The sequence below is a fragment of the Schistocerca piceifrons genome, chromosome 2 (assembly GCF_021461385.2).
Source record: "Schistocerca piceifrons isolate TAMUIC-IGC-003096 chromosome 2, iqSchPice1.1, whole genome shotgun sequence".
Classification (NCBI taxonomy): domain Eukaryota; kingdom Metazoa; phylum Arthropoda; class Insecta; order Orthoptera; family Acrididae; genus Schistocerca; species Schistocerca piceifrons.
The window spans coordinates 1,098,300,475-1,098,323,560 of record NC_060139.1 but is presented as its reverse complement, the minus strand read 5'-3'; the positions used below and the strand labels follow the sequence as shown (position 1 = coordinate 1,098,323,560).

The following is a 23,086-nucleotide window of genomic DNA, read 5'->3' as shown; positions in this document are numbered from 1 at the left end:
GCATGAAAGGACGTGTGCCACTAGGTACACTGTCAGGGGTAGTTAGTTAGACTTCAATCTGATTTTTGTTCAGAAAGTGGAAAGGCATGAAAGGACGTGTGCCACTAGGTACACTGTCAGGGGTAGTTAGTTAGACTTCAATCTGATTGCCTAACATAAAACGGACAGCTTTTCGTTGGAAGAATTAAAGGAAATTACTAAAATTATGGGAAGTGGGGATCTTACAGTTTTTAAAGAGGTGACATAAAATGAAGTAAATGGAGGAGTCTTCAAGCCAGGAACTCAAAGGAATACGTACTCAAATCTCAGACACATGATACCGGGTAGAGATTTTGGTGAAGAAGTTAGTGCCTCAAATACTTTGACTAGTTTTGAGGAGCAAGTACAGGAATCAGTTAAACCAAAAGTACAGAAAACATTGTCTCTACTAGCATTATCACCAATTCTTTGGACAATATTAGAGTACCCCATACGGAATTTCTAAAGTTTGAGCCAGATGGTTCTGAAAATCTAGTTGGATTTCTGAAGCAATTTAAGGAAGTGTTACCTCAGGATTGTACAGCTTCCACAAAAATCAACTTTATTGTTAAACAGTTACAATGGGAAGCAGTAAATTGGACTTCCAAATAGAGACAAAAGTTTAAGACTTTTAGTCAATTTGAAGCAGCATTTAAAATGCATGTCCTAGCAGGTATTGTAAGCCCAATTTTGAAAAATATTTAAGACATAACAGACATGATGATGACTATTTGAGCAATAAGACCAGCATATTTGGAGACAGTACATATAGTGCCACTAACATATAATTGTATTTCAAAGCTAATGGCAATAAGTATGAGTGCCTTAAGGATTAGTCAAGGGAAGCTCTACATTATAATTATGTAGTATGCCAGCTGTCACTTCATTGATCGTTAATTGAAGGAGGAAGGTTCATTAGCAGTGAAATTTGTGCTGTTTCACACATTCTAAGCTGTGTAGATGCACAGCATTTATTAGGAAGAAGTTTAATTAACATAAAGTTAGAAGCTGTGGCAGAAATTTCAGTGTTAAATATAATCACAGGGTAAGCAGAAGAGCACAAGCCTAACTTTGAACCAATTACTCATAGATGCTAAGACATTGCAGCATATGAAATCTAATATTCATTTGACTGAAACTGGATATTGAGAGAAGGTTGTATGTGTTGGTATAAATATCTTTAGTTTACATTTGTTACTTTATTATATTAGTAATTTGATTTTGTTGCTCACTAACTGAGGCTTTATAGCCATGTTGCCTTTTATTTAATACTGTCTTAAAGCTAAAGGAGATGTTCTGGATTATGTTACAAACAAAGTAAATCATGCATTCAACTGTTAATGATCAGCTGTAAAAAGGGAATAAAATGCTATTGTCAAAGCACAGGCGGTAATGCCGTAGTGCTACCTAATCTCTAGTAGAAAAGATGCAGCATGTCATGGAGCACATACTCCATATTATACAATGTCGATATGTTAAAAATATTCATAACCTCCACTAGGAAAACCTGTGCTGCATCAGCGGATTGACGACAGTCGCCTATTTGAGTTGCACGTTTCAATACTGCACATTTCATTTTCTCTGCCACAGTTTCTTCTCCTCTTTCTATTCTTTAATCTTTAACTTAATTATATCTTTCATTATCATAAAACAATCTTAGAGGGGAGGGGGAGGGGGGGGGGGAGCAGACAAGGAAATTATCACTAGTTGTTTACAGAAAAAATTTAGAAACTATGAAAAAGACCTTTTATAGTTTTTGATACTGCTAAGTCGGCATGTACAGGATGTGTGTTAGAAAAAATGGGGTATTTTATACCTTCTTTATGCTATGAAATAGTATAGTTGGGTGTGTATTTAGGATCAATTATAGGGGCCTATGTGGATGAAACCAAAACAAGTCTGTTCTGTAACATATGCCGACCACACTTCACCCTCCAGCATCTTAGTGAAGAACTCATCAGGGAAGGGGTCCTGGAGTGGGGTGTGGTATGGGATCTGCCTTGCGGGCTTCTGTCTTCTTTCCTTTCTTCGGTGGTAGCAAATCTTCCTTTACTTTTCATTTTCCTTCTTCTCTACCAGGAGTACTTATTCTATCATCCCTCCTTTGTGATTCATACTTTTCTATTGCAGAAATCTTCTTTACTGCAGACCACATTGTAATACTTATGAACTAACAACATATATAAAAACAAAGATGAGGTGACTTACCGAACAAAAGCGCTGGCTGGTCGATAGATACACAAACAAACACAAACATACACACAAAATTCAAGCTTTCGCAACAAACTGTTGCCTCATCAGGAAAGAGGGAAGGAGAGGGGAAGACAAAAGGAAGTGGGTTTTAAGGGAGAGGGTAAGGAGTCATTCCAATCCCGGGAGCGGAAAGACTTACCTTAGGGGGAAAAAAGGACAGGTATACACTAGCACACACGCACATATCCATCCACACATACAGACACAAGCAGACATATTGGTCTTTAAATATGTCTGCTTGTGTCTGTATGTGTGGATGGATATGTGCGTGTGTGCTAGTGTATACCTGTCCTTTTTTCCCCCTAAGGTAAGTCTTTCCGCTCCCGGGATTGGAATGACTCCTTACCCTCTCCCTTAAAACCCACTTCCTTTTGTCTTCCCCTCTCCTTCCCTCTTTCCTGATGAGGCAACAGTTTGTTGCGAAAGCTTGAATTTTGTGTGTATGTTTGTGTTTGTTTGTGTATCTATCGACCTGCCAGCGCTTTTGTTTGGTAAGTCACCTCATCTTTGTTTTTATATATAATTTTTCCCACGTGGAATGTTTCCTTCCATTATATAGAACTAACAACATAGGATGACATGGGGCAGTAACACATGTACGACGAAAAGACAAACGTACAAGTACCTAAAATAGACAATATATTTGGAAGTAATAGATATGTTAGCTACATCACAAACACCGGGGGAAGAATGGTAACTGAAGTCATTCCCTAAATGAAAGTAGGTGTGACAGACTAACAAATAAATAAAGGTAAACCACTAGTCCAGAGGCAAAATTGTCTTTTGCCTGTATTTGAGCATGTAACTATCCAGAGAGACTATCCACCGAAACATAGATATATTGTCAACAACAAATAAAGTAACAAAGGTAGGAAGAATACTATGACAGAAGGCTTTTTATTAGATAATTTCATATATGTAATTTATAACATTGGCAGGAAAGTATGTCAAAGTTACATAAGAAGGAGTTATGAAACGCACATTTGAGGTTAGTCAGACAGAGATGCTATGCTATGCTATGCTATGCTATGCTATGCTGTGGAGACACTTCGACCATTAGAATACAGAAGGAAAAGGGTTAGAGTATGTGTATACCGTTAAAAATTTAAGAGATAGGGTGTGCCCAATTTTGGGTAGTTATTGGAGAGTAAATGGTAGGTATAGCCATGGAATGAATAGCCTGTGCCTGGATGCAAATGCAGCTACTTTAAGACAAGAACTAAGTCTTAAGTTAGATTCAGTAAATTCTCAGTTAAATGATAGATTAGGTGAATAGAAGACAGATTCAGCTGCTATAAAAAAGGAACTAAGTGCTACTTTAACTGAAAAACTAGAAGCACAGGGTGAGGTTTTAAATGCTAAGTTCAATGCCTTAAATGATAAAGTGGAAAGTTTGCAATTAGATTTAAAGAATGAATTAAGTACTTCCTTGACCATCCATGTAAACCAACTGTTCACTGACTTTAGTCAGGCACAGAGTAACCAATTTAAGAACTTAGCTAAAACCTGGAATTTGATATTGAAGGTAGATGTAATAATATAGAAACTGAACTTGGTGAAAAGTTAGGATCACTTCAAAGCATATACAATGTTACATTCAATGCTGTAAAGCAGAGGTTGGGCACCTTAAAAGAGTGTTTGGAAAAACAGGATAAATTAATACCTATGGTCCAATCGCAAATTGCAGGTGTGAGCATTCGAGTAGACAATGTGGAACCAAATGTTAAAGAGAAATTAGCCACTTCAGGCAGAGTAAATATCAGTAATCTGCAGGAGCAGGTAGTAGAGATAATAGATAGATAATTTGCCATGAGGGTAACCTCCAACAACATTTCTCAAAATTTAACTTCATAACTTAAGGATACTAAGAGAGGGCCTTTTTCCCGAGGACATGCAGTTTTACTGTATGGTTAAATGATGATGGCGTCTTCTTGAGTAAAATATTCCGGAGGTAAAATAGTCCCCCATTCGGATCTCTGGGCAGGATCTACTCAAGAGGTCATTGTTATCAGGAGAAAGAAAACTGGCGTTCTACGGATCGGAGCATGGAATGTCAGACCGCTTAATCAGGCAGGTAGGTTAGACAATTTAAAAAGGGAAATGGATAGGTTAAAGTTAGATAGAGTGGGAATTAGTGAAGTTCGGTGGCAGGAGTAACAAGACTTTTGGTCAGGTGAATACAGGGTTATAAATACAAAATAAAATACGGATAATGCAGGAGTAGGTGTAATAATGAATAAAAAAATAGGAGTGCGGGTAAACTACTACAAACAGCATAGTGAACGCATTATTGTGGCCAAAATAGATATGAAGCCCATGCCTACTACAGTAGTATAAGTGTATATGCCAACTAGCTTTGCAGATGGTGAAGAAATTGATGAAATGTATGATGAGATAAAAGAAATTATTCAGGTAGTGAAGGGAGATGAAAATTTAATAGTCATGGGTGACTGGAATTCGAAAGTAGGAAAAGGGAGAGAAGGAAACACAGTAGGTGAATATGGATTGGGGGTAAGAAATGAAAGAGGAAGCCGTCTGGTAGACTTTTGCAAAGAGCATAACTTAATCATAGCTGACACTTGGTCCAAGAATCATAAACGAAGATTGTATACATGGAAGAAGCCTAGAGATACTAGAAGGTATCACATAAATTATATAATGGTAACACAGAGATTTAGGAACCAGGTTTTAAATTGTAAGACATTTCCAGGGGCAGATGTGGACTCTGACCACAATCTATTGGTTATGAACTGTAGATTAAAACTGAAGAAACTGTAAAAAAATGGGAATTTCAGGAGATGGGACCTGCATAAACTGACTAAACCAGAGGTTGTACAGTTTCAGGGAGAGCATAAGGGAACAACTGTAACAAATGGGGGAAAGAAATACAGTAGAAAAAAATGGTTCAAATGGCTCTGAGCACTATGGGACTTAACATCTATGGTCATCAGACCCCTAGAACTTAGAACTACTTAAACCTAACTAACCTAAGGACATCACACAACACCCAATCATCACAAGGCAGAGAAAATCCCTGACCCCGACGGGAATCGAACCCGGGAACCCGGGTGCGGGAAGCAAGAATGCTACCGCACGACCACGAGCTGCGGACGAAATACAGTAGAAGAAGAGTGGGTAGCTCTGAGGGATGAAGTAGTGAAGGCAGCAGAGGATCAAGTAGGTGAAACGACGAGGGATAGTAGAAATCCTTGGGCAACAGAAGAAATATTGAATTTTTTTGATGAAAGGAGAAAATATAAAAATGCAGTAAATGAAGCAGGCAAAGAGCAATACAAACGTCTCAAAAATGAGATCGACAGGAAATGCAAAATAGCTAAGCAGGGATGCCTAGAGGACAATTGTGAGGCTGTAGAGGTTTATCTCACTACGGGTATGATAGATACTGCCTACAGGAAAATTAAAGAGACCTTTGGAGAAAAGAGAACCACTTGCATGAATATCAAGAGCTCAGATGGAAACCCAGTCCTAAGCAAAGAAGGGAAAGCAGAAAGGTGGAAGGAGTATATAGAGGGTCTATACAAGGGCGATGTACTTGAGGACAATATTATGGAAATGGAAGAGGATGTAGATGAAGATGAAATGGAAGATGCGATGCTGTGTGAAGAATTTGACAGAGCACTGAAAGACCTTAGTCGAAACGCGGCCCCGGTAGTGGACAACATTCCATTGGAACTACTGACAGCCTTGGGAATGCCAGTCCTGACAAAATTCTACCATCTGGTGAGCAAGATGTATGAGACAGGCGAAATACACTCAGACTTCAAGAAGAATATAATAATTCCAATCCCAAAGAAATCAGGCGTTGACACATGTGAAAATTACCGAACTATCAGTTTAAAAAGTCACAGCTGCAGAATAATAACGCGAATTCTTTACAGACAAATGGAAAAATTGGTACAAGCCGACCTCGGGGAGGATCAGTTTGGATTCCATAGAAATATTGGAACACATGAGGCAATACTGACCTTACAATTTATCTTGGAAGAAATATTAAGGAAAGGCAAACCTACGTTTCTAGCATTTGTAGAGTTGAGAAAGCTTTTGACAATGTTGACTGGAATACTCTATAGCAAATTCTAAAGGAGGCAGGGGTAAAATACAGGGAGCAGAAGGCTATTTACAATTTGTACAGAAACCAGATGGCATCTATAAGAGTCGAGGGGCATGAAAGGGAAGCAGTGGTTGGGAAGGGATTGGGACAGGGCTGTAGCCTGTCCCTGATGTTATCAATCTGTATATTGAGCAAGCAGTAAAGGAAACAAAAGAAAAATACGGAGTAGGTATTAAAATCAATGGAGAAGAAATAAAAACCTTGAGGTTTGCCGATGACATTGTAATTCTGTCAGAGACAGCAAAAGACTTGGAAGAGCAGTTGAACGGAATGGGCAGTGTCTTGAAAGGAGGATATAAGATGAGCATCAACAAAAGCAAAATGAGGATAATGGAATGTAGTCAAATTAAGTGTGGTGATGCTGAGGGAATTAGATTAGGAAATGAGACACTTAAAGTAGTAAAGGAGCTTTGCTATTTGGGGAGCAAAATAACTGGTGGTGGTCAAAGTAGAGAGGATATAAAATGTAGACTGGCAATGGCAAGGAAAGCGTTTCTGAAGAAGAGAAATTTGTTAATATCGAGTGTAGATTTAAGTGTCAGCAAGTCGTTTCTGAAAGTATTTGTGTGGAGTGTAGCCATGTATGGAAGTGAAACATGGACAATAAATAGTTTGGACAAGAAGAGAATAGAAGCCTTTAGAAATGTGGTGCTACAGAAGAATGCTGAAGATTAGATGGGTAGATAACGTAACTAATGATGAGGTATTGAATAGAATTGGGGAGAAGAGGAGTTTGTGGCACAACTTGACAAGAAGAAGGGACCGGTTGGTAGGACATGTTCTGAGGCATCAAGGGATCACAAATTTAGCATTGGAGGGCAGTGTGGAGGGAAAAATTGTAGAGGGAGAGCAAGAGATGAATACATTTAGCAGATTCAGAAGGATGTAGGCTGCAGTAGGTACTGGGAGATGAAGTAGCTTGCACAGGATAGAGTAGCATGGAGAGCTGCATCAAACCAGCCTCAGGACTGAAGACCACAACAACAACGACTAAGAGAGGCATAGATAATTTATGGAAAGAATTCAAACTTATGCAGGACAAAGTAGATAGAAGAGTGACTTCTGCAAACATAGTGTTACCTAGTAAAATGTTGATTGTTTTGTCGAAGAGAGACTTTCACATAAAATTTAACAAGAAGTACTGGTTTGCACTTGCTCAAATGAGGTTAATATCAGATCCAGGGGTTCTGGGTGGAGTTACATTTTTTCCCCAGGGGTGTTAACATTCTGTGTTAATGGGCGGAGTGACAACTGTCGGATCCCGAGTTGTTTTCAGTGTTTGTTCTATACTATTTTTCCTGCACCGAATTCCCTTCAAATCTTAAAAGTATTCTGTAATCTATTCCTGGATTCTTAAACTATCCTACAATGTTAGTACCTAGGAAACTGAATATGACTAAAAGATAATAGACTTAAGATATCCATGGATAAACAGGCACCTCTAAACATGAAATGGAGCGAATAGCATATAGTATTAGTGGAAAACATAATATGATGGTACTACCCAAACAGAATTATATCTAGATGACATGAAATGAACATAATCTTTTATGTGTGTACAAAAATATACTATAAGCTTAATGACTAAACAACTATTTTATCATAGTGTATAATTTTCTATTTAATATTGAATATTTTATACCTTTTATGAAATGTGGTGTAGATAGGAAGGTTTGTATTGTTTTTGGAAGGGGTGGGTATTATAGATTAAAGCGTGATAAACAAATAAATCACGGCTAACACAGAGCACACATCACACCTTTCAAATGACTCTCGCAAACAAGTGTAACAGATACTTCACCATTTGCCATTCCATACGTGTTGCTAAGATTTTCTTTGGGGACTTCCCCAGTTTTTTTAGTGTTATTCATATTCCTCTTGGTTTTAGATCTAGTGATCATTAAAAAAAATTCATCTCTGAGTATAATAACTATACTAACAGTCTAATATTGAACTGTATCCTTAACTTCACACTCAAATAATTGTTGTCTTTCACTCATCCAGCATAGAGTTTTAGGCTGTGTCAGTGAGCCAGTGTGGAATCAGCGCTGGTGAACAGCATGGGCCCCAGCAGTGTCGAAGGTTGGTTTCAGCGTCGGTGCCATTGAAAGGATTCGTAGGAGACGTTTAACACCACACCTCCTCCGACTTCTCACTCAAGTACTGGCGAAGGAAGGAGCCTGGGGAAGGGTGGTGGGAAGGGTTTCCTGTCTTTGGGGATATCTTCTTTCACTTCTTCGATCTTAGCAACCATTTCTACTTTTTCAGCAACCATTTCTACTGTTTCCTTTCTTACTTCTCATTTGAGTACCTATCTATCTTTCCTTCTTTCCATATGCATATACTTCTATCACAGAAGTCCTCCTTATTTTCCATGGTTTATATATATATAAGAAAATATATGTGTAAGAACAATGACGATTCTATATCGCATATGTACATAAGGATATAAAAACTATGATAATTCTACATCAGGGATACATAAGAAAGAAGTGTGAGTAATTAAAGAGGGCATAAACCAAGGAGGAACTAATGAGCATAAGCCAGGGAGCAACTAATTGTGATAATGAATGTCGTTGAACATTTGTTCTGATGATTTGTAGGATAGTGGGAGAAGTATAGCATAACTAAATATATGATATATTGAACAGAGTATATAAATGTGGAGACTACTGAAAGCTTAGAAGTGTAAGAGTAGTGGAGGACTCTAGGGGATTAAGTGAAGTATTAGGAAGTGAGTGTAAAGTGTGAAATAGACTTTATTTTCCAGAGGATATTTAATTATAGTTACATAAAGATGTATACTTGGGAAATGAACCATGAGTCCTACTTAGGAAGGAGAAGGGGAGCACACCCAGCATTTATTGGATATAAAGGGCAGATAGGCAGACCTAAGAAAGGCTAACCTATACTGTGCGGACAGGGGCACAAAGAAGGGGATTGACCTGTACCATAGGAAAATAGGAATTAAGAAGAGCATACCTACTGAAACAGGAGGAGGAAGTGCATTCATAGGGTCAACCCGTATGTAAGGTATAGGTACTGTTCCTAAATGGAAAAGGACAGTATCGCGACAAAAGTCACAAATTTTGTAGGAATTATTCTGGTAAGTTTGAATTCTATATTCCAGTAGCATTATTATGTTTTATGTTTACGAGTGTCGGAAAGAACAATTTCATTTGCCCTGAGTTCCTTCAGAATACAAGCTACTGTAGTTAATGAAACTATTACGTACTAAAGAAAAAATAGTACAGAGTTAGAATGAAACAATTAAGTGTCTATGACACCTGCAGTTTGTGATTGGAAATCAAGAAGGTTGTCCGCATGATTCCTAGATATAAAAGTACTAACTCCAACATTAGGTGAAATGCTCAGATAGTTATTATCAAAATGAAAAAAGAAAACGTAGATATTAAGTAAACAATTAATAAAAGAAATATAATGTATCCTGATTAAAATGTAAATTAGCATTATGTGAAATGTTAAAGTATATAATTAATATGTATAAAATATTGCATATTCAAGCTAAGGGAAGGGATATGTAGTGCCTCGAGAATTTCGGTGTAAATTCTAGAGACACTTGGCCTTCCACTGTCTCTAACACCCAATATTTTAAGTATGGGTGTGGATGAGAGGAAGCGTATCTACTGCGTCACCCGTTTCTATGTGCAGGTTGGAAGTTTTGTGTTGAGAAGACTGTAAGCGTGGCAGTTTAATGACTCCGACAAGTGTTTCCCACCAGTGCCACAGAAGCCGTGATGAAAAGTACAGTGAATAATTAAGTAGTATTCTTTGATGTGTTAGTGAAACTGATTATTGTAAAAAAATAGAAGTGAACAGTTGACTATAGACTTTTAACTTACTTCATGTCTTAGCTCAGAATGAAGCAAGACACATGTTACGTCTATAAATTATTTGGTTGTTAAAACCAGGCAATTGTGATTATATTTAATAGTATCTAATGGTTATTGATGTAGTTGACTTGCAAGAGTTTGTATTCTTGGGTGAAACTTGTGAAATCAAAAATATACCTGAGCTGAACTGAAAGTATGAGGATACCAAGTTATTTCTACTGAGAGAGGGAGTACTTTTTTGTTCCTCTAACCAGCACTATTTCTTCAGAGAAAAAGTTGTGGAGATTGATGCAGCCGCATATCCAGAGAAGACAATCGGCTGATTGTTTCAAGTAAGTCAACTGAAGTGAGAGAGGTGCAAAGTTTGCAATCCAGTTTTGCACCGTTTCTCATGTCACTGAAACCGTTAAATGGTCATGTGTGTGTGGACTGTATCTGCATGAATGGGTATGTGTTGTCTACTTTAGAAAAAGCCATTTTGGCTGAAAGCTCAACATGTACAGCAGTTTTTTCGTTGTGTCTGTCTGGCACTCAACATAATGGTGCATACGCAGACAAAGAAAGTGCAGCACGATAGCCTCTGAAGCACAGACATCGAAGTTGTGATGCATTTTTGTCAGCCAATTGTAGCTAATGTCACATGATCTCACAAGTCAGTAACAGAAGGTTTTCAGAGCATAGGACACATAGTGCCAATTGTGTAAACATCGCTAACTGGAGGACAAATTTGACATTAGATCAGAAATTGTACTATGGTCAGGACTCAGCTGTATTGAATAACACTAAACTTGGACACACTGAAGCAAGTTCAGATTTTACCTAAGGAAGCACATAACATGCTTGTCAACATAGCTGAAATCAGCTATCGACATGATTATCACACTTCGACCACAGATATTTGTTGTACATCACAGATACGTAGCAGTCAAAGTGTTTATTATCGAAGGTATCATGCTGTAATCATGGAAGTGAGCAAACAGAGAAAGGAGTGATACTTAAACTTTTGTCAATACGAGAAAGGTGTGCAGCTGGAAATTGTGATGGGCCAGTATAAAGATAAAATTGAGCAGGAAAGGTAAAGACATGGAAAGAAGTTGCTGTTGACATTAATTCTCGTAATGTTGGGGCAGATTGTGATTGGAAGAGTATCAATATGTGTTATGAAAATGTGGACACATCTGAATATTCAGATATCTGTCAAATAAATGAAACAAAAGAGCATAATTGAATCATGTATGGTTGTTGCACACAGAATTTTGCCCAACAGTTGTCCAGAACACTTGGAAATGGAGAGTATAATGTGTTTTAAATGGTATAGGATGGAATGGCATTATAATGTAGTTTTAATTATCTTTATGACCTATTCAGCAGAAGAAAGGTAATAAGTGGGGGAAAAAACATTTGCGAGAATTTACATGGATTTGAACATGACATCTTATGCACTGTAGTCCATGAGACAAGCTCTGAGCCATTGAAATATGTGGAACAGTGTCATATTGTTAGTGTATTTCAATACACTTGCTTATGTTCTATTTACCAACACACGTAAAATGGTCATAGCAGGTTAAGGATGTGTTCGGTAGTTAGAAACTTAATACGAATTACATAGTTACTGCTACTGGAGAGAAAGGACATATATAAGAGATGATGAACGTTTCTGTCTGCTATCAGAATTCCTATCTAAACTGTTCAGCACAAATATTTCAAATTTTCCTTCCTTACTCTGCTGGTAAGTTCTCTAAAATGCCTCTGAACTAAGCACATAAATTATGAGTCATTCCCCAAGAACTGTTATGAGATTAATCTTTACATAAACACTGCAGTCAGCAGTTTCCATTACCTAATCTTCCAGATTGAAACAAAGTATTTTGAGCATCAGTGGCATGAGAGTGGCATAGTCACATATTTATGTACCATTTTTGTGTTAATAACAGCTTTTTTAATTATTTCGATTTGTATTTGCTAAAAACAAAAGTGATGTTTCATAATGCTACTGGACTAGGAACCTATGATTAGAGCTAAGCCTGACTTTGAACCACAAATTTTTGGCAGTCAAATATGATCCAACTTCACACTGATATAATCTGGGATTAACATTTATACAATGCTGATTCCCAGGTTGAGTCTGATCTGAGATCATTTTCTGTCTTAACCTAAGGTTAAGTGCTTTACACAATTGGCCTGTAATATAGTCAGCCAATATCAATATGACTGTTAAAGCAGTGCGAAGAGACAGTCAGGAAAAGCTAATGATTTAAATTAAGATACATACAGTATAGCTACAAGGAAAGCTAAGCAGTCACACATAATTTGTTTGTCAAAAATGTTTTTCTGTTTTGTTTTTTCCCCCAATGGTGTGCTTAGGCAGGATCCTAAGACCACAGCGTAAATTGGAGCAGCTGATTATTTTCGACAAGCAGGATTATAAATTTCAGTACTGTGCACCAAATATTTTGTGGATTATCTGACAGAATACATGTTCCATCTCACACTTCAATTCTCAACACAGAAAAGTCAGTACCTGTGAAATTACTCAAGAACTCACATTTATGCATGATTTGCTATTTTATAATCTCACACATAACATAATTCATCTGACATAAAAGGAAATTTACCCTGAAAGTAATGATTTTCAAATTACCATTCACAATATTTTCCACAACCTATGAGAAATGTAAACAGTTGTGATGCCACACTCATCAAAAGTGGATTGTTGTTACAAAGTATTGCATAATCTTCATCCTGAAGCATTCGATGTGTTTTGATATCAGCAGATGCTCATGTGTGCACTACGTTTTGTTGTTGTTGTAATCTTCTTTGCAACTGAAGTTTTATTTTGGTATTATTGCCTCATTTATGTTTTATAGATGCAGTACTACTCTGCAGTAGTGGGATAAAGTAAAATTCTTTGTTAGAGACCACTTCTTACCAAAATTACAAAAATTTAACTGAGAACTGAAACAATGAAGAATTCACAGAAATCTAAAAAATTCCCACTGTTTTCCCAGACTTTTCCTTGATGAAGAATTCCTGGGTTTGCTAGTTGCCCTGGTTCCTATATACCCTCAACACTTCCTCTATATGGTGGGTAGCAATCTTTTCTTTTCATAATATTGTCAATTTCCATATCTTACAAACACAAATAAGCAATTACACAACAGTTCTGTACAAGCTTTACTTTTACATAATGGAGGTGGTGTAAGGGTAATGCTGTCATGTTTTCATGTTATCATATTTTCATATGTTATTTAGTGTGTCTAGCAGAATTCCCAACTCTCTGGAATCTCAAATTCAGTTCTTTTATGTAAGTTCCCAATATGAGTTCAGTGGTTTTTTCACATGTTGGTAAATAGATAAGAAAAGCTGCAACAACATACTTGTGCTTATGGAGCATTTTGAGCTCCAGCTTAGTAAAGTAGGCAGCGCTAATCTCACCGGGGTTGTATGTTCCTGTTTTTATTCATAAACCTGCTTGGAATTTTTCTAAGCATTTTCAACATGGAAGCCACATTACTTGTGGCACTAAGCTCCTTCCAGCTGGACTAGGCATTCACATGAGATAACAAAATAGAGAAACTAATGTCCACAAATAAAACACTTTTAAAGCTCTTGCAGTGTTTCAACTTCTTGGTGTATAGATCTGTGTCAAAGATATGTCGCCATACTAGCCCCTCTTTTGCTCGTGGAGCGGCAGGCAGCCTGCTTGCCAGCAGTTCCAGCGGCACAGTGCAATGAACCATTCTTTTGCTGAAGTTTGGTTGACAGCCATATGATGGTCCTCAAGTGACGAAAAACAGCTGTTTCTCTCCCGACCAATGATTCTCTTGGCGAAAACCGGGGCACTGGGAATTGAGTTGAATTTCGAGGGTATCTTCTGTCCTGCCTGAGAGAACATATCTTCAGAAGCTCCTGATGTTTTAGATGAAAGACTGTCTTGGAAGGTGGTTGCAGAGGGCAGCAGACCTGTAACTGGGGCAGGCTGTTTTTGCTGAGGCTCCGGCCTGCTCTAGTGACAAAGCCTGGTGCATCTGGGTCATAGAATGTCAATGAGGTGTCTTCTGTAGAAGCTACTGCTGTGAAGCAATAATCAGTGTCATATTTGGTGAAGCTGTGTAGACGTCTGAAGGTGTTTGTCTTGGAAGAAGCCACCCGGTTTGAATCTAGAAGCTCCTCACGTGCAACATACGCAGCCTTCACCATCTTAACTGAAGTCTCAATGGCTTTAGTATGCTGTAGGCCTCATTGCAGTACCTGATATGGGCCAACATATGTAGGAGACTGTGGCAGTTTGGCCGCACCTACCTGTAACCAACTTTGAAGTTCCTTGTGGCAAAATGTCACTTGATGCCATGACAAGCTGGTGCTACTGGGATCAGTTTTCCCATTGTCAACTACATTGTTTGTGGAAACTCTTGCACTACGTGTGCTGGAGGTGTTGTAATGTCCTGACACACTACCAGATCTGTTGGCACACATGTTTTGTTGACCATAGATTAGCTTATTCAGATCCAGGTCAACGTCTGTTTTTATACCCAAGTATGGCCACTGGTAATGTGTCGCTCCTGGTATCTTAATGGCACACAAGTGCTGCTTTCAGTGTTCTATGCAGACACTCCACCATCCCATTTCTAGCAGGGTGGTAGCTTGTAGTTTTTATGTGGAAGATTCCACACAGTGTTGTGAATTCCATAAACAATGAGCAATAAAACTGTCGACTCCAATTGTTGGTCACAGAGGCCAGGAATCCGAACATAGGATTCACATGCGAACAGACTCCTTTGACACACTTTACACTGAAATGTCAGTAATTGATGTATCTTCTGGGCAACGGGCAGAGTGGTCTATCATTATCAGTATGTATCAGTACACATTGGAAAAGAGGGGTGGGCCAACAGTGTCCAAGTGCACATCAGTAAATATTGTGGTGGGGGTGACTAGAGCGCTCATAGGCACTGAAGTGTGGCGAATGGTCTCACTTTGTTGGTAATGAAAACAAGCTCTTGCTAGCTGATGACAGTGGTTCTCGGCTTCTGATCACATGAATCAATGAGTTACTGCATGTGCAGAATTGCAAATGCCAGAGTTGGAAAGCCCATGTACAACACCGAATATCACTTCTCAATGTGACAATGGAATGCATGGGCATGTTCAGCCACACCATAAGGTAGATTGTAAAGTCAGAACAAGGATTTCCTGCAATTTATAACTAGAAGTCTTGTTGTGCACTAAGCTTTGTAGTTCATTGTTGCTCCTCTGTGTGACAGTGATGTCCGGCCACGACACCCCACTAATTGCACTGCATGTCCACAAAAGACAATCTGCAACAATGTTATTGAAGCTGCTTGTCTGCTGTATATCTATGCTCAATTTTCCGACATACTCCAAGTGTCTGATGTTTTGTGTCGGACTTTGCTGGTTGATCTTTTAGGAAGCAGCAACAAGACAATTGTGATCAGTGTAAATTGTGAAAGTCCATGCTTCAAGCTTGGTGTGAAAGTACTTCACTGCTTCAAACATTGGAAGAAGTCTGCAGTGTATTGCTGATCACAGGATCTGAACCTGAGTGAATTTTGGAGGAAAATGCCAATGGCAGTCAAATTCCAGATATTTGTTGTTGCAGTGCTGTGTCCATGGCTGTTTGGCTACCATGTACTGTTAAAGGTAACTGTGCAGTGTGTTACTGATGACAGAAAAGGTAGACATTACCAATGTGTTCTTGAGCTTCTTAAATGCTTCAGTCATCTCCTGTGTCCAAGGCACTGAGCATTTGCTGGTGATATGTTTTCCCCGTAATGTATTCACACACTATAGAATTATTTCTTCAACACATCTACATTAACTTACATTTCCTACAACTAGGTCAGTCTGCCATTCGTCACACCAAAGTCATCCTGTATTCTCCTACAGTCACTCAATAACATCACCAGCAAACTGTCACAGATTGTTGCTCACTCTATCCATTCTATCATTTACACACAGAGAGAGAGGACAATGCAGTAAAATCACACATTCCCTGGTGCACTTCTGACAGTACCTTTGTTTCTTATGAACAATCACTGCCCAGGACAATGTAATCGATTCTGTTACTCAAAAAGTCTTTGAGCCACTCAAAAAGTCTTTGAGCCATGCACATATCTGAGAACCATTTCCATATGCTGGTGCTTAAGTTAACAGTCTGCAGTGTGGCACCGTCAAACACTTTCCAGACTTTTAGAAGTATGGAATCTGCCTGTTGCTCTTCATCCATGGCCCACTGGAATCATGTGAGAAAAAGGCAACATAAGTTTTGCATGAGCAACGCTTTCTAAATCTGTGCTGATTTGTGGAATGAAGCTTTCCTCTCTCATGGAAATTTGTTACATGGAAGACAGAATGTGTTCAAGAATTCTGCAACAAACTCGATGTTAAGGATGTTGGTCTAATTTTGCAGGTCCATTCTTTTACCCACCTTATGTACAGGAATCACCTGCACTTTTTTCCAGTTGGCTGGGAGTTTTCACTGAGTGAGAGATCTGCAATACGCGCAAGTTAAGTAAATGGCCTATGCAGAAGAGTACTCTCTGTAAAACAGAATTGGGATTCTGTCCAGATCTTGTGACTTATTTGTTCTCAGTTCTTTCAGTTGATTTTCAACACCAGGGTGCTTATTTCTATGTGCTCGATACAGAATATGTGTGGTTGTGAAACTATAATATGTGTCTACAATTCCATAGCACTAATGATTTTTTGTATGCAAAATTTAAAACTTCATATTTCTATGTGATATCTTCTATTGCCACACCAGACGGGTTGACAAGAGACAGAACAGAAGCTTTCGATCCCATTAGCTATTTTATGTAGGGCCAGAATTTTCTCTGGGTCTGAGCAAGACACTTCACTTGTGTATGGCAGTGGAAGGTGTATGTAATACTTATATGGCACTGTTCCTTGGGGTTGAAGCACACCGAGACACTGCCTGGGATTACTGTAATTCCTATGTAAAGTGTGATGTAGGTATGGCTGCATTTCTGATTCTACAACCGCTGAGAAACTGGCTCCATGCACCTCATGCCTAGCCCACCATCCTTGCATTGTGTCCTGACTGTTGGTCTATCCTGGTAGCATAACAACTTGAATTCTCCTTAACTTCATCATTAAGATATTCCTACTTCCATATACAGCTGAAAGAGGATCACAAATGAACAGGTGGGTATTCCTGGAAAAGAACTGCAGTTCCTTCTTCACCGAAATCTTATAGATTTTATTACAAGTACTATACCATTTATAATAAACTTATATTTAACACTTGAACACCTACCTTGCAAAGTACAGCCTCTTCTGCTCAAGATAGTCATTAAGCCCTTTTTGTATTTCATCAAGCAACTGATTGTTCTCTCTCAGGAGTGTCAGCATATCTGGGAAATCTGTGGCTATTAGCACATGTTTATCAAGAAGAGTATTTGCCATTATAGCTCGCCATGTCTTGTCAACTTTCTTAAACTTCCTTGCTTCTTCTGGCATTTGGCGCATAATGTCTTCAGAGCTGAATATAGGCTCAAGATAAAGCCAAGTTGCCTGACACTATAAGAACAAAAAGACACCAAGACTTTTGTCAAACAGTCAACTAATAGTATTCAAAATTAATTTCTGGGGCACAAAAAAACCAGTAAATATAACTTTAGCCTCAGATGAGAGGGTTGGTTGAAGAATTGGGCATGAGGAGGGCAAGGCAACTATTAACCCCAACCATTAAGTTCTTTGTTTCCTCTTGTCCTAAAACTGTACTACTTTCTCATTTTGCTCCTCCTTTCTAACTTTCTCCATCCAACGCACCTTGTCTCCCTGACGAATGAACTAACAGTTCTGAAAGATAGGAAGATATTTATTTTTATTTATTAATTTTTATCATACCTTTGCATGCCTCCATATGCTGTACTTAGAATTATGCCTCCTGCTGGCCAACCGATCTACCTCCATGTAATTTTATGGCTCTCTCATGTGAATTTTCCTTTTGATAAAGTAATCACTTTCATTTCTAATTCTATGTGGTCCTTGTGAACTACATTTTTTGTTTGATTTCTTCTGTAAGAATATGTTAAGGACAAACATGTTATACCATTTGGAAAGTTCTACAAATGTATGATCTCTGTCATTTATAGCAACCAAAGTACCCTACTGAAGAATCATTCTTCTGCATTAAAATCCCTGTCATTTTCTAGAGGAATTTACTATCACTGATTGTCTTCTGTAACTCTTAATGGTGTGTTTACACAGGTGTTCAGCCGATTTGTTTCCACTTTATGTACAATATTTTGACGACTAGCTACATTGTCACTTCACATGAGATTCTTCATCACATGTTGGCTACACTCTCTGAAGGTTCTTACTTATTGGCTGACTCTATGACACAGTCATGAGCAAACACAATGCAGTTGAAAATATCTGCATGTCAGAAAGCAAACAGACAGACAAAAGCCAATCCTACAAATAAAACTGGAAGGAAGATAATGACTCTTCTGAATAGGTCTGGCTTTCCATGTATCTTCATTAAGGGTCTTAGGACATGAGTAACTGTGCCACTGTGGCCACTATAAGATACATAAGGAAGACATTCCTCTAAGACTGATAGACAGTCATCTTGGTTCACATACTTCTCGGCTGGCCAAGTGCCTGAAACTCATTCTTGTTGAATATGTGGAGAAGAGCGAACACCACATTCATAACACTGCTCACCTTGTAAAGCACGTCAGTCAATTGTAGCTCCAGGATATTGATATTATGTTTGGTTTAGATGTAGCCCCCCTCTTTACAAAAGTCCATCTTTCTGAATTCTTGGAATTAGCCAGGGAAATATTCAATGAGCCAGAGAAATATTCAATGATTGTTTCACTGACCTTTTTAGGCATTTCTATACTTCAACTTATTTTTTGTTTGATACAAAATATTGTGACAAACAAATGACATGGTGATCGTGGTGATGTGTAGTCTATTATCATCTGTTGTGGCAAATCTACAAATGGAAAACTTTTAAGCAGAGGTCTTAAAATCCACAAAGTTCAAACCCACCAATATGTGTATAACATGTTTGTGGTATGGCCCTGTGGAACAAAACAAATGAAGAGTTGCTGGAAAATTTAGATTCTATCTGTTCCAATGTAACATTCACTACAGAATGAAAAAGAGGGTCAGCTACTTTTCCTCAAAATGTCAGTTATGAGAACACTGGATGGATCCCTGGCTTACAGTGTATACAGAAAACCCATAAATAGTGGCCCTCATCTCCACACCTCAAACCATGAGCATCCATAAAAAAGAAATATGGTGCTAAAGATTCTGGTGCATAGAGCTCAAAGACTTTCAGACAAGAAGGGCCTCAATGAAGAATGAATAGTATTCTGATGGAATGAGTACTCACATGCCAAATTCAGTGGCCACTGCAGTCAAATAAAAAATGACTGGGAAAGAATTTGAGACTGAGACACACAATACAAGCCAAGAATCACTAATGTACCAAATACAATGTTAATGATGATCTAGGTCTCCAACAGCTGGATGTGTACCATATACCATGCAAATGTGACATGTCTTACATCTTGACTATTATGATGGACAAGTAAGGATGCACGGAACATCAGTGACACATCCAGCTAAAGCAAAAAACTAAATTAGCTGTTGCCAAGTATTGTATTGAATATAGTCATGAAATTAAATATATTGTATGATGATATGAATATTCTGGTACAAAAGGCAAGTTTCTGGGCAACATCATTAACAATCTGATGACCAAACCCAAATGTGGCTTGGAGTGCAATGATGCACTCAAAAGACTACATCCGAGTAAATCACACCACGCAACTCAAAAGTGTTAAGGAGTATATCGAAAAAACATGTCAGAAGACCTACAAAGGTAACTGGAAAAGCCCCAAGAATGAAATAGAAAGACTTACATCTGCCACATTTGTCTATTTTGCCATGTCAGTGCTTCATACGCCCAGTTAGGTTGGCTGCTTCCATACACGTTATGTGACTACCATTTGCTATGTCTGCTTTATGGTCTTCCCTGTGTACAAGCACTCCAGTCCTGATATAAGAGATCAATAGCTATTGTCTCATTATAATCAAAACATGAGGTCTCACTTGCCTAGTATCCTTGCGTAGCCCATACATAAAACCAGAACATTCACAAGCTCCTCTGCCCCTTTTTTCATGCCCTCTGCTGCTAGCACTCATAGTTTGAATATATCCTCTTGTAATTTGTCATTACTATTGTACTTCTCATGAACAAATATATACTGTGTTTTTTCCCTGCACAATTGTAATTTCTAAACAATATACTCTTAAGGAAAAGTAGTTACACATGATGGGTGTGTAGGGAAAAACTAAAAAACAGGACACAGGCTGAGAACATGGTCCACAGTAATGGAGGAAGAGAGGCCATTTCAAATACCAAACCATCCAAGCTTTCAGAGTAATCATTTTTCTAGTTAGAATACACACACACACACACACACACACACACACACACACACACACACACACACACATGCAGACACACACGGCCTGCAGTCACTGTTTAGGGGTGTAAACATGTTAACCAGTTGTATATGTGTTTGTGTGTTTGTACTCTAGGTAGAAAAAGGATTAGTTCAAATGTTAGCAAGGTTTCGTTCTTTTTGTGAATGCCCTTCGACGACTCTATGCTTCTGTTTTTCAGAGATTGGTCTCCTTTACTCCTCAAATATTTAGTTCCACTTTGGGTCACTCTGGATATAAACTCCTACATATTACATTCAGTTCTTACCATTTCCAGTCACTGAGCATTAATTCTGTAAACTAAAAGTAATGGTTCTCTTTGTGTTTTTATGCACACTAATGTATTTAACTTATTTATGCTCAAGGGTAACTGCTAGTCCTGGTACAAAGCACCATGAGCCTCTTCAGTTCTTTGTAGTGCCTCATTTTGTTTCACGGTTCTTGAGAATCTCTTATGTTATGGTCATGTATAAATGTTGTCAGCTATATATAGGTACAGTGAAATTTTGCTAAAATCCTGTAATTTATTGCATACCATAAGCAAATTTGATGGATTCATGCCACAGGAAAGTTCTACACAGTTGTTAATTATCATATTTGGAAAAAGAAATTGTCACCAAACTGTGTGACAAAGCAAGCTGGGGTTTCTTTACTTCCATATAACCAGCATTTTCATAAAAGAGAAAGGTTGGCCCTCAGTCTTAAAGAATATAGCACAAGATCTAATTTTATGCTTAGTTTTGTGTATGTAAATAATTTTGTGATTTATTTTGACTATTCCTAGTTAATACCTTTTATTATATAGTGAAATCAGTTAAGTGTTCCATGACTTAGATTCTACTGCTGACTTATAAACAAATATAAATTCTGTACTAATTATAAGTATTTGGAAGAACCACCGCTAGGATTCTTAAAGTATTTATTTGGCTCTAATCGAAAACATGTTAGCAAAGCCAGCCCTTAATTAATTCCAAAATAATTACCAGTTTTGTCAAAAGCATTGTTTGCACAACTGTATCTGTTAATTTTATGACTTAAACAAATAATTCGGCCTAACTTTTGTGGTTGAATAAACTGTTAAAAAGAACCAATTTTTCAACGTATTCCGTTAATTTAATGGGAGACGGTGGCAGTCTTGCATTGATATTTTTGTACATCAATGTATTTGCCGTTTTTTGTTCAGTCTCATTGAAATTTTGCACACTTATCTATTTTTTAAAAAAATTATAAATTTTAATAACAATCTAATGCAGTGAGATAATTTTGAATTTTTATTGCATTATTATTTTAAGGTACACTTTTTCATAATATCGAGGCAAATTTGGCAAATTTTTTTAATGGCAAAATATTCTACACTAATAGGTGTACAATTAAGTGCAGTAACTTTTTAGTAAATTAATACTATTATTTTCTGTGATATTTTGGATTTGATCATTTTTTACAAGCAAACTTTTCAATATATTATCAACCACAAAACTGTGTATAGTATCTCAATTAAAATTTTGTTCCACTTAAATATTGCTTCAAAGTAAAAGAATAGGTGTGCCAAATTTCACTGCAATCCTTCCAGTAGTTTCTGATATATGTGTTCCTGAAAGCAGAAAACCTTAAGTCTGTCCATATCCATATTCCATTTCTTCCTCCTCATCCTCTACAGCTCTTTTAGCTTCTCTGCTCCTTTGCCTAGCAATTTTTTGTATGTTCTGGACCGAAGTCTCTGCCTTCGCAATTCTTTGCTTATCGATGATCTGCAGCATCTGCTCAGTGAAGACTGCAGGTGTAAAGCCCAACTTGCTGAGGATGTGAAGTCTTACCACATTCCCATCATTAAACACTGCTGCAGCTTCTAAAGCAGAAATCTTCACCACCAAATTGGAAACAAACACAGTCTTTGGACATCTTTTCCAAATAAGAGCATTGAAACTTTCATTTGGGTTCTGTGCTTTCCCATGCAGACATTTTTCTAGCAGTTCTGGTAAAGCCAGTGCTCTAAACGTTGGTTTAATGGCCACTGAAACCTCATAAGGAAGGCTATTTTTATGGGTATAAGCTTCCCCACTTTTCTTACTTTTCAAAACTTTGCACCATTCATTAGAACGGAGGCCATGTTGAGGTGTAGTGTCTGTCGACAAGTAATGAAACCAAATGGCCCATACTGCTTTCCTCATACTGTCCAAGCTTGTGAGGTTACTTCTAACTGCAGTACCATGATAGACTTGTAAGCTGTCAATTCTCTTCTTTGTTAGTCTGTTTTTACCTCCCAGTGGCTTCCCATCCTCTAGTAGCTTGCCTTTATTGTCTGCAACAAGTCTTCGGA

At 38.0% G+C, this 23,086-nt stretch overlaps 1 protein-coding gene across 1 annotated transcript in view; it reads right to left on the bottom strand.

Moving 5' to 3' along the window:
• The window catches only part of LOC124776158 (dynein axonemal heavy chain 3), a 1,197,897-nt gene that overhangs the window by 936,312 nt on the left and 238,499 nt on the right, over positions 1-23,086 (bottom strand). The window contains exon 18 of the mRNA XM_047250998.1: positions 17,555-17,817. Within this exon, the coding sequence (XP_047106954.1) occupies positions 17,555-17,817 (263 nt within the window). The remainder of the gene's footprint in view (positions 1-17,554; positions 17,818-23,086) is intronic.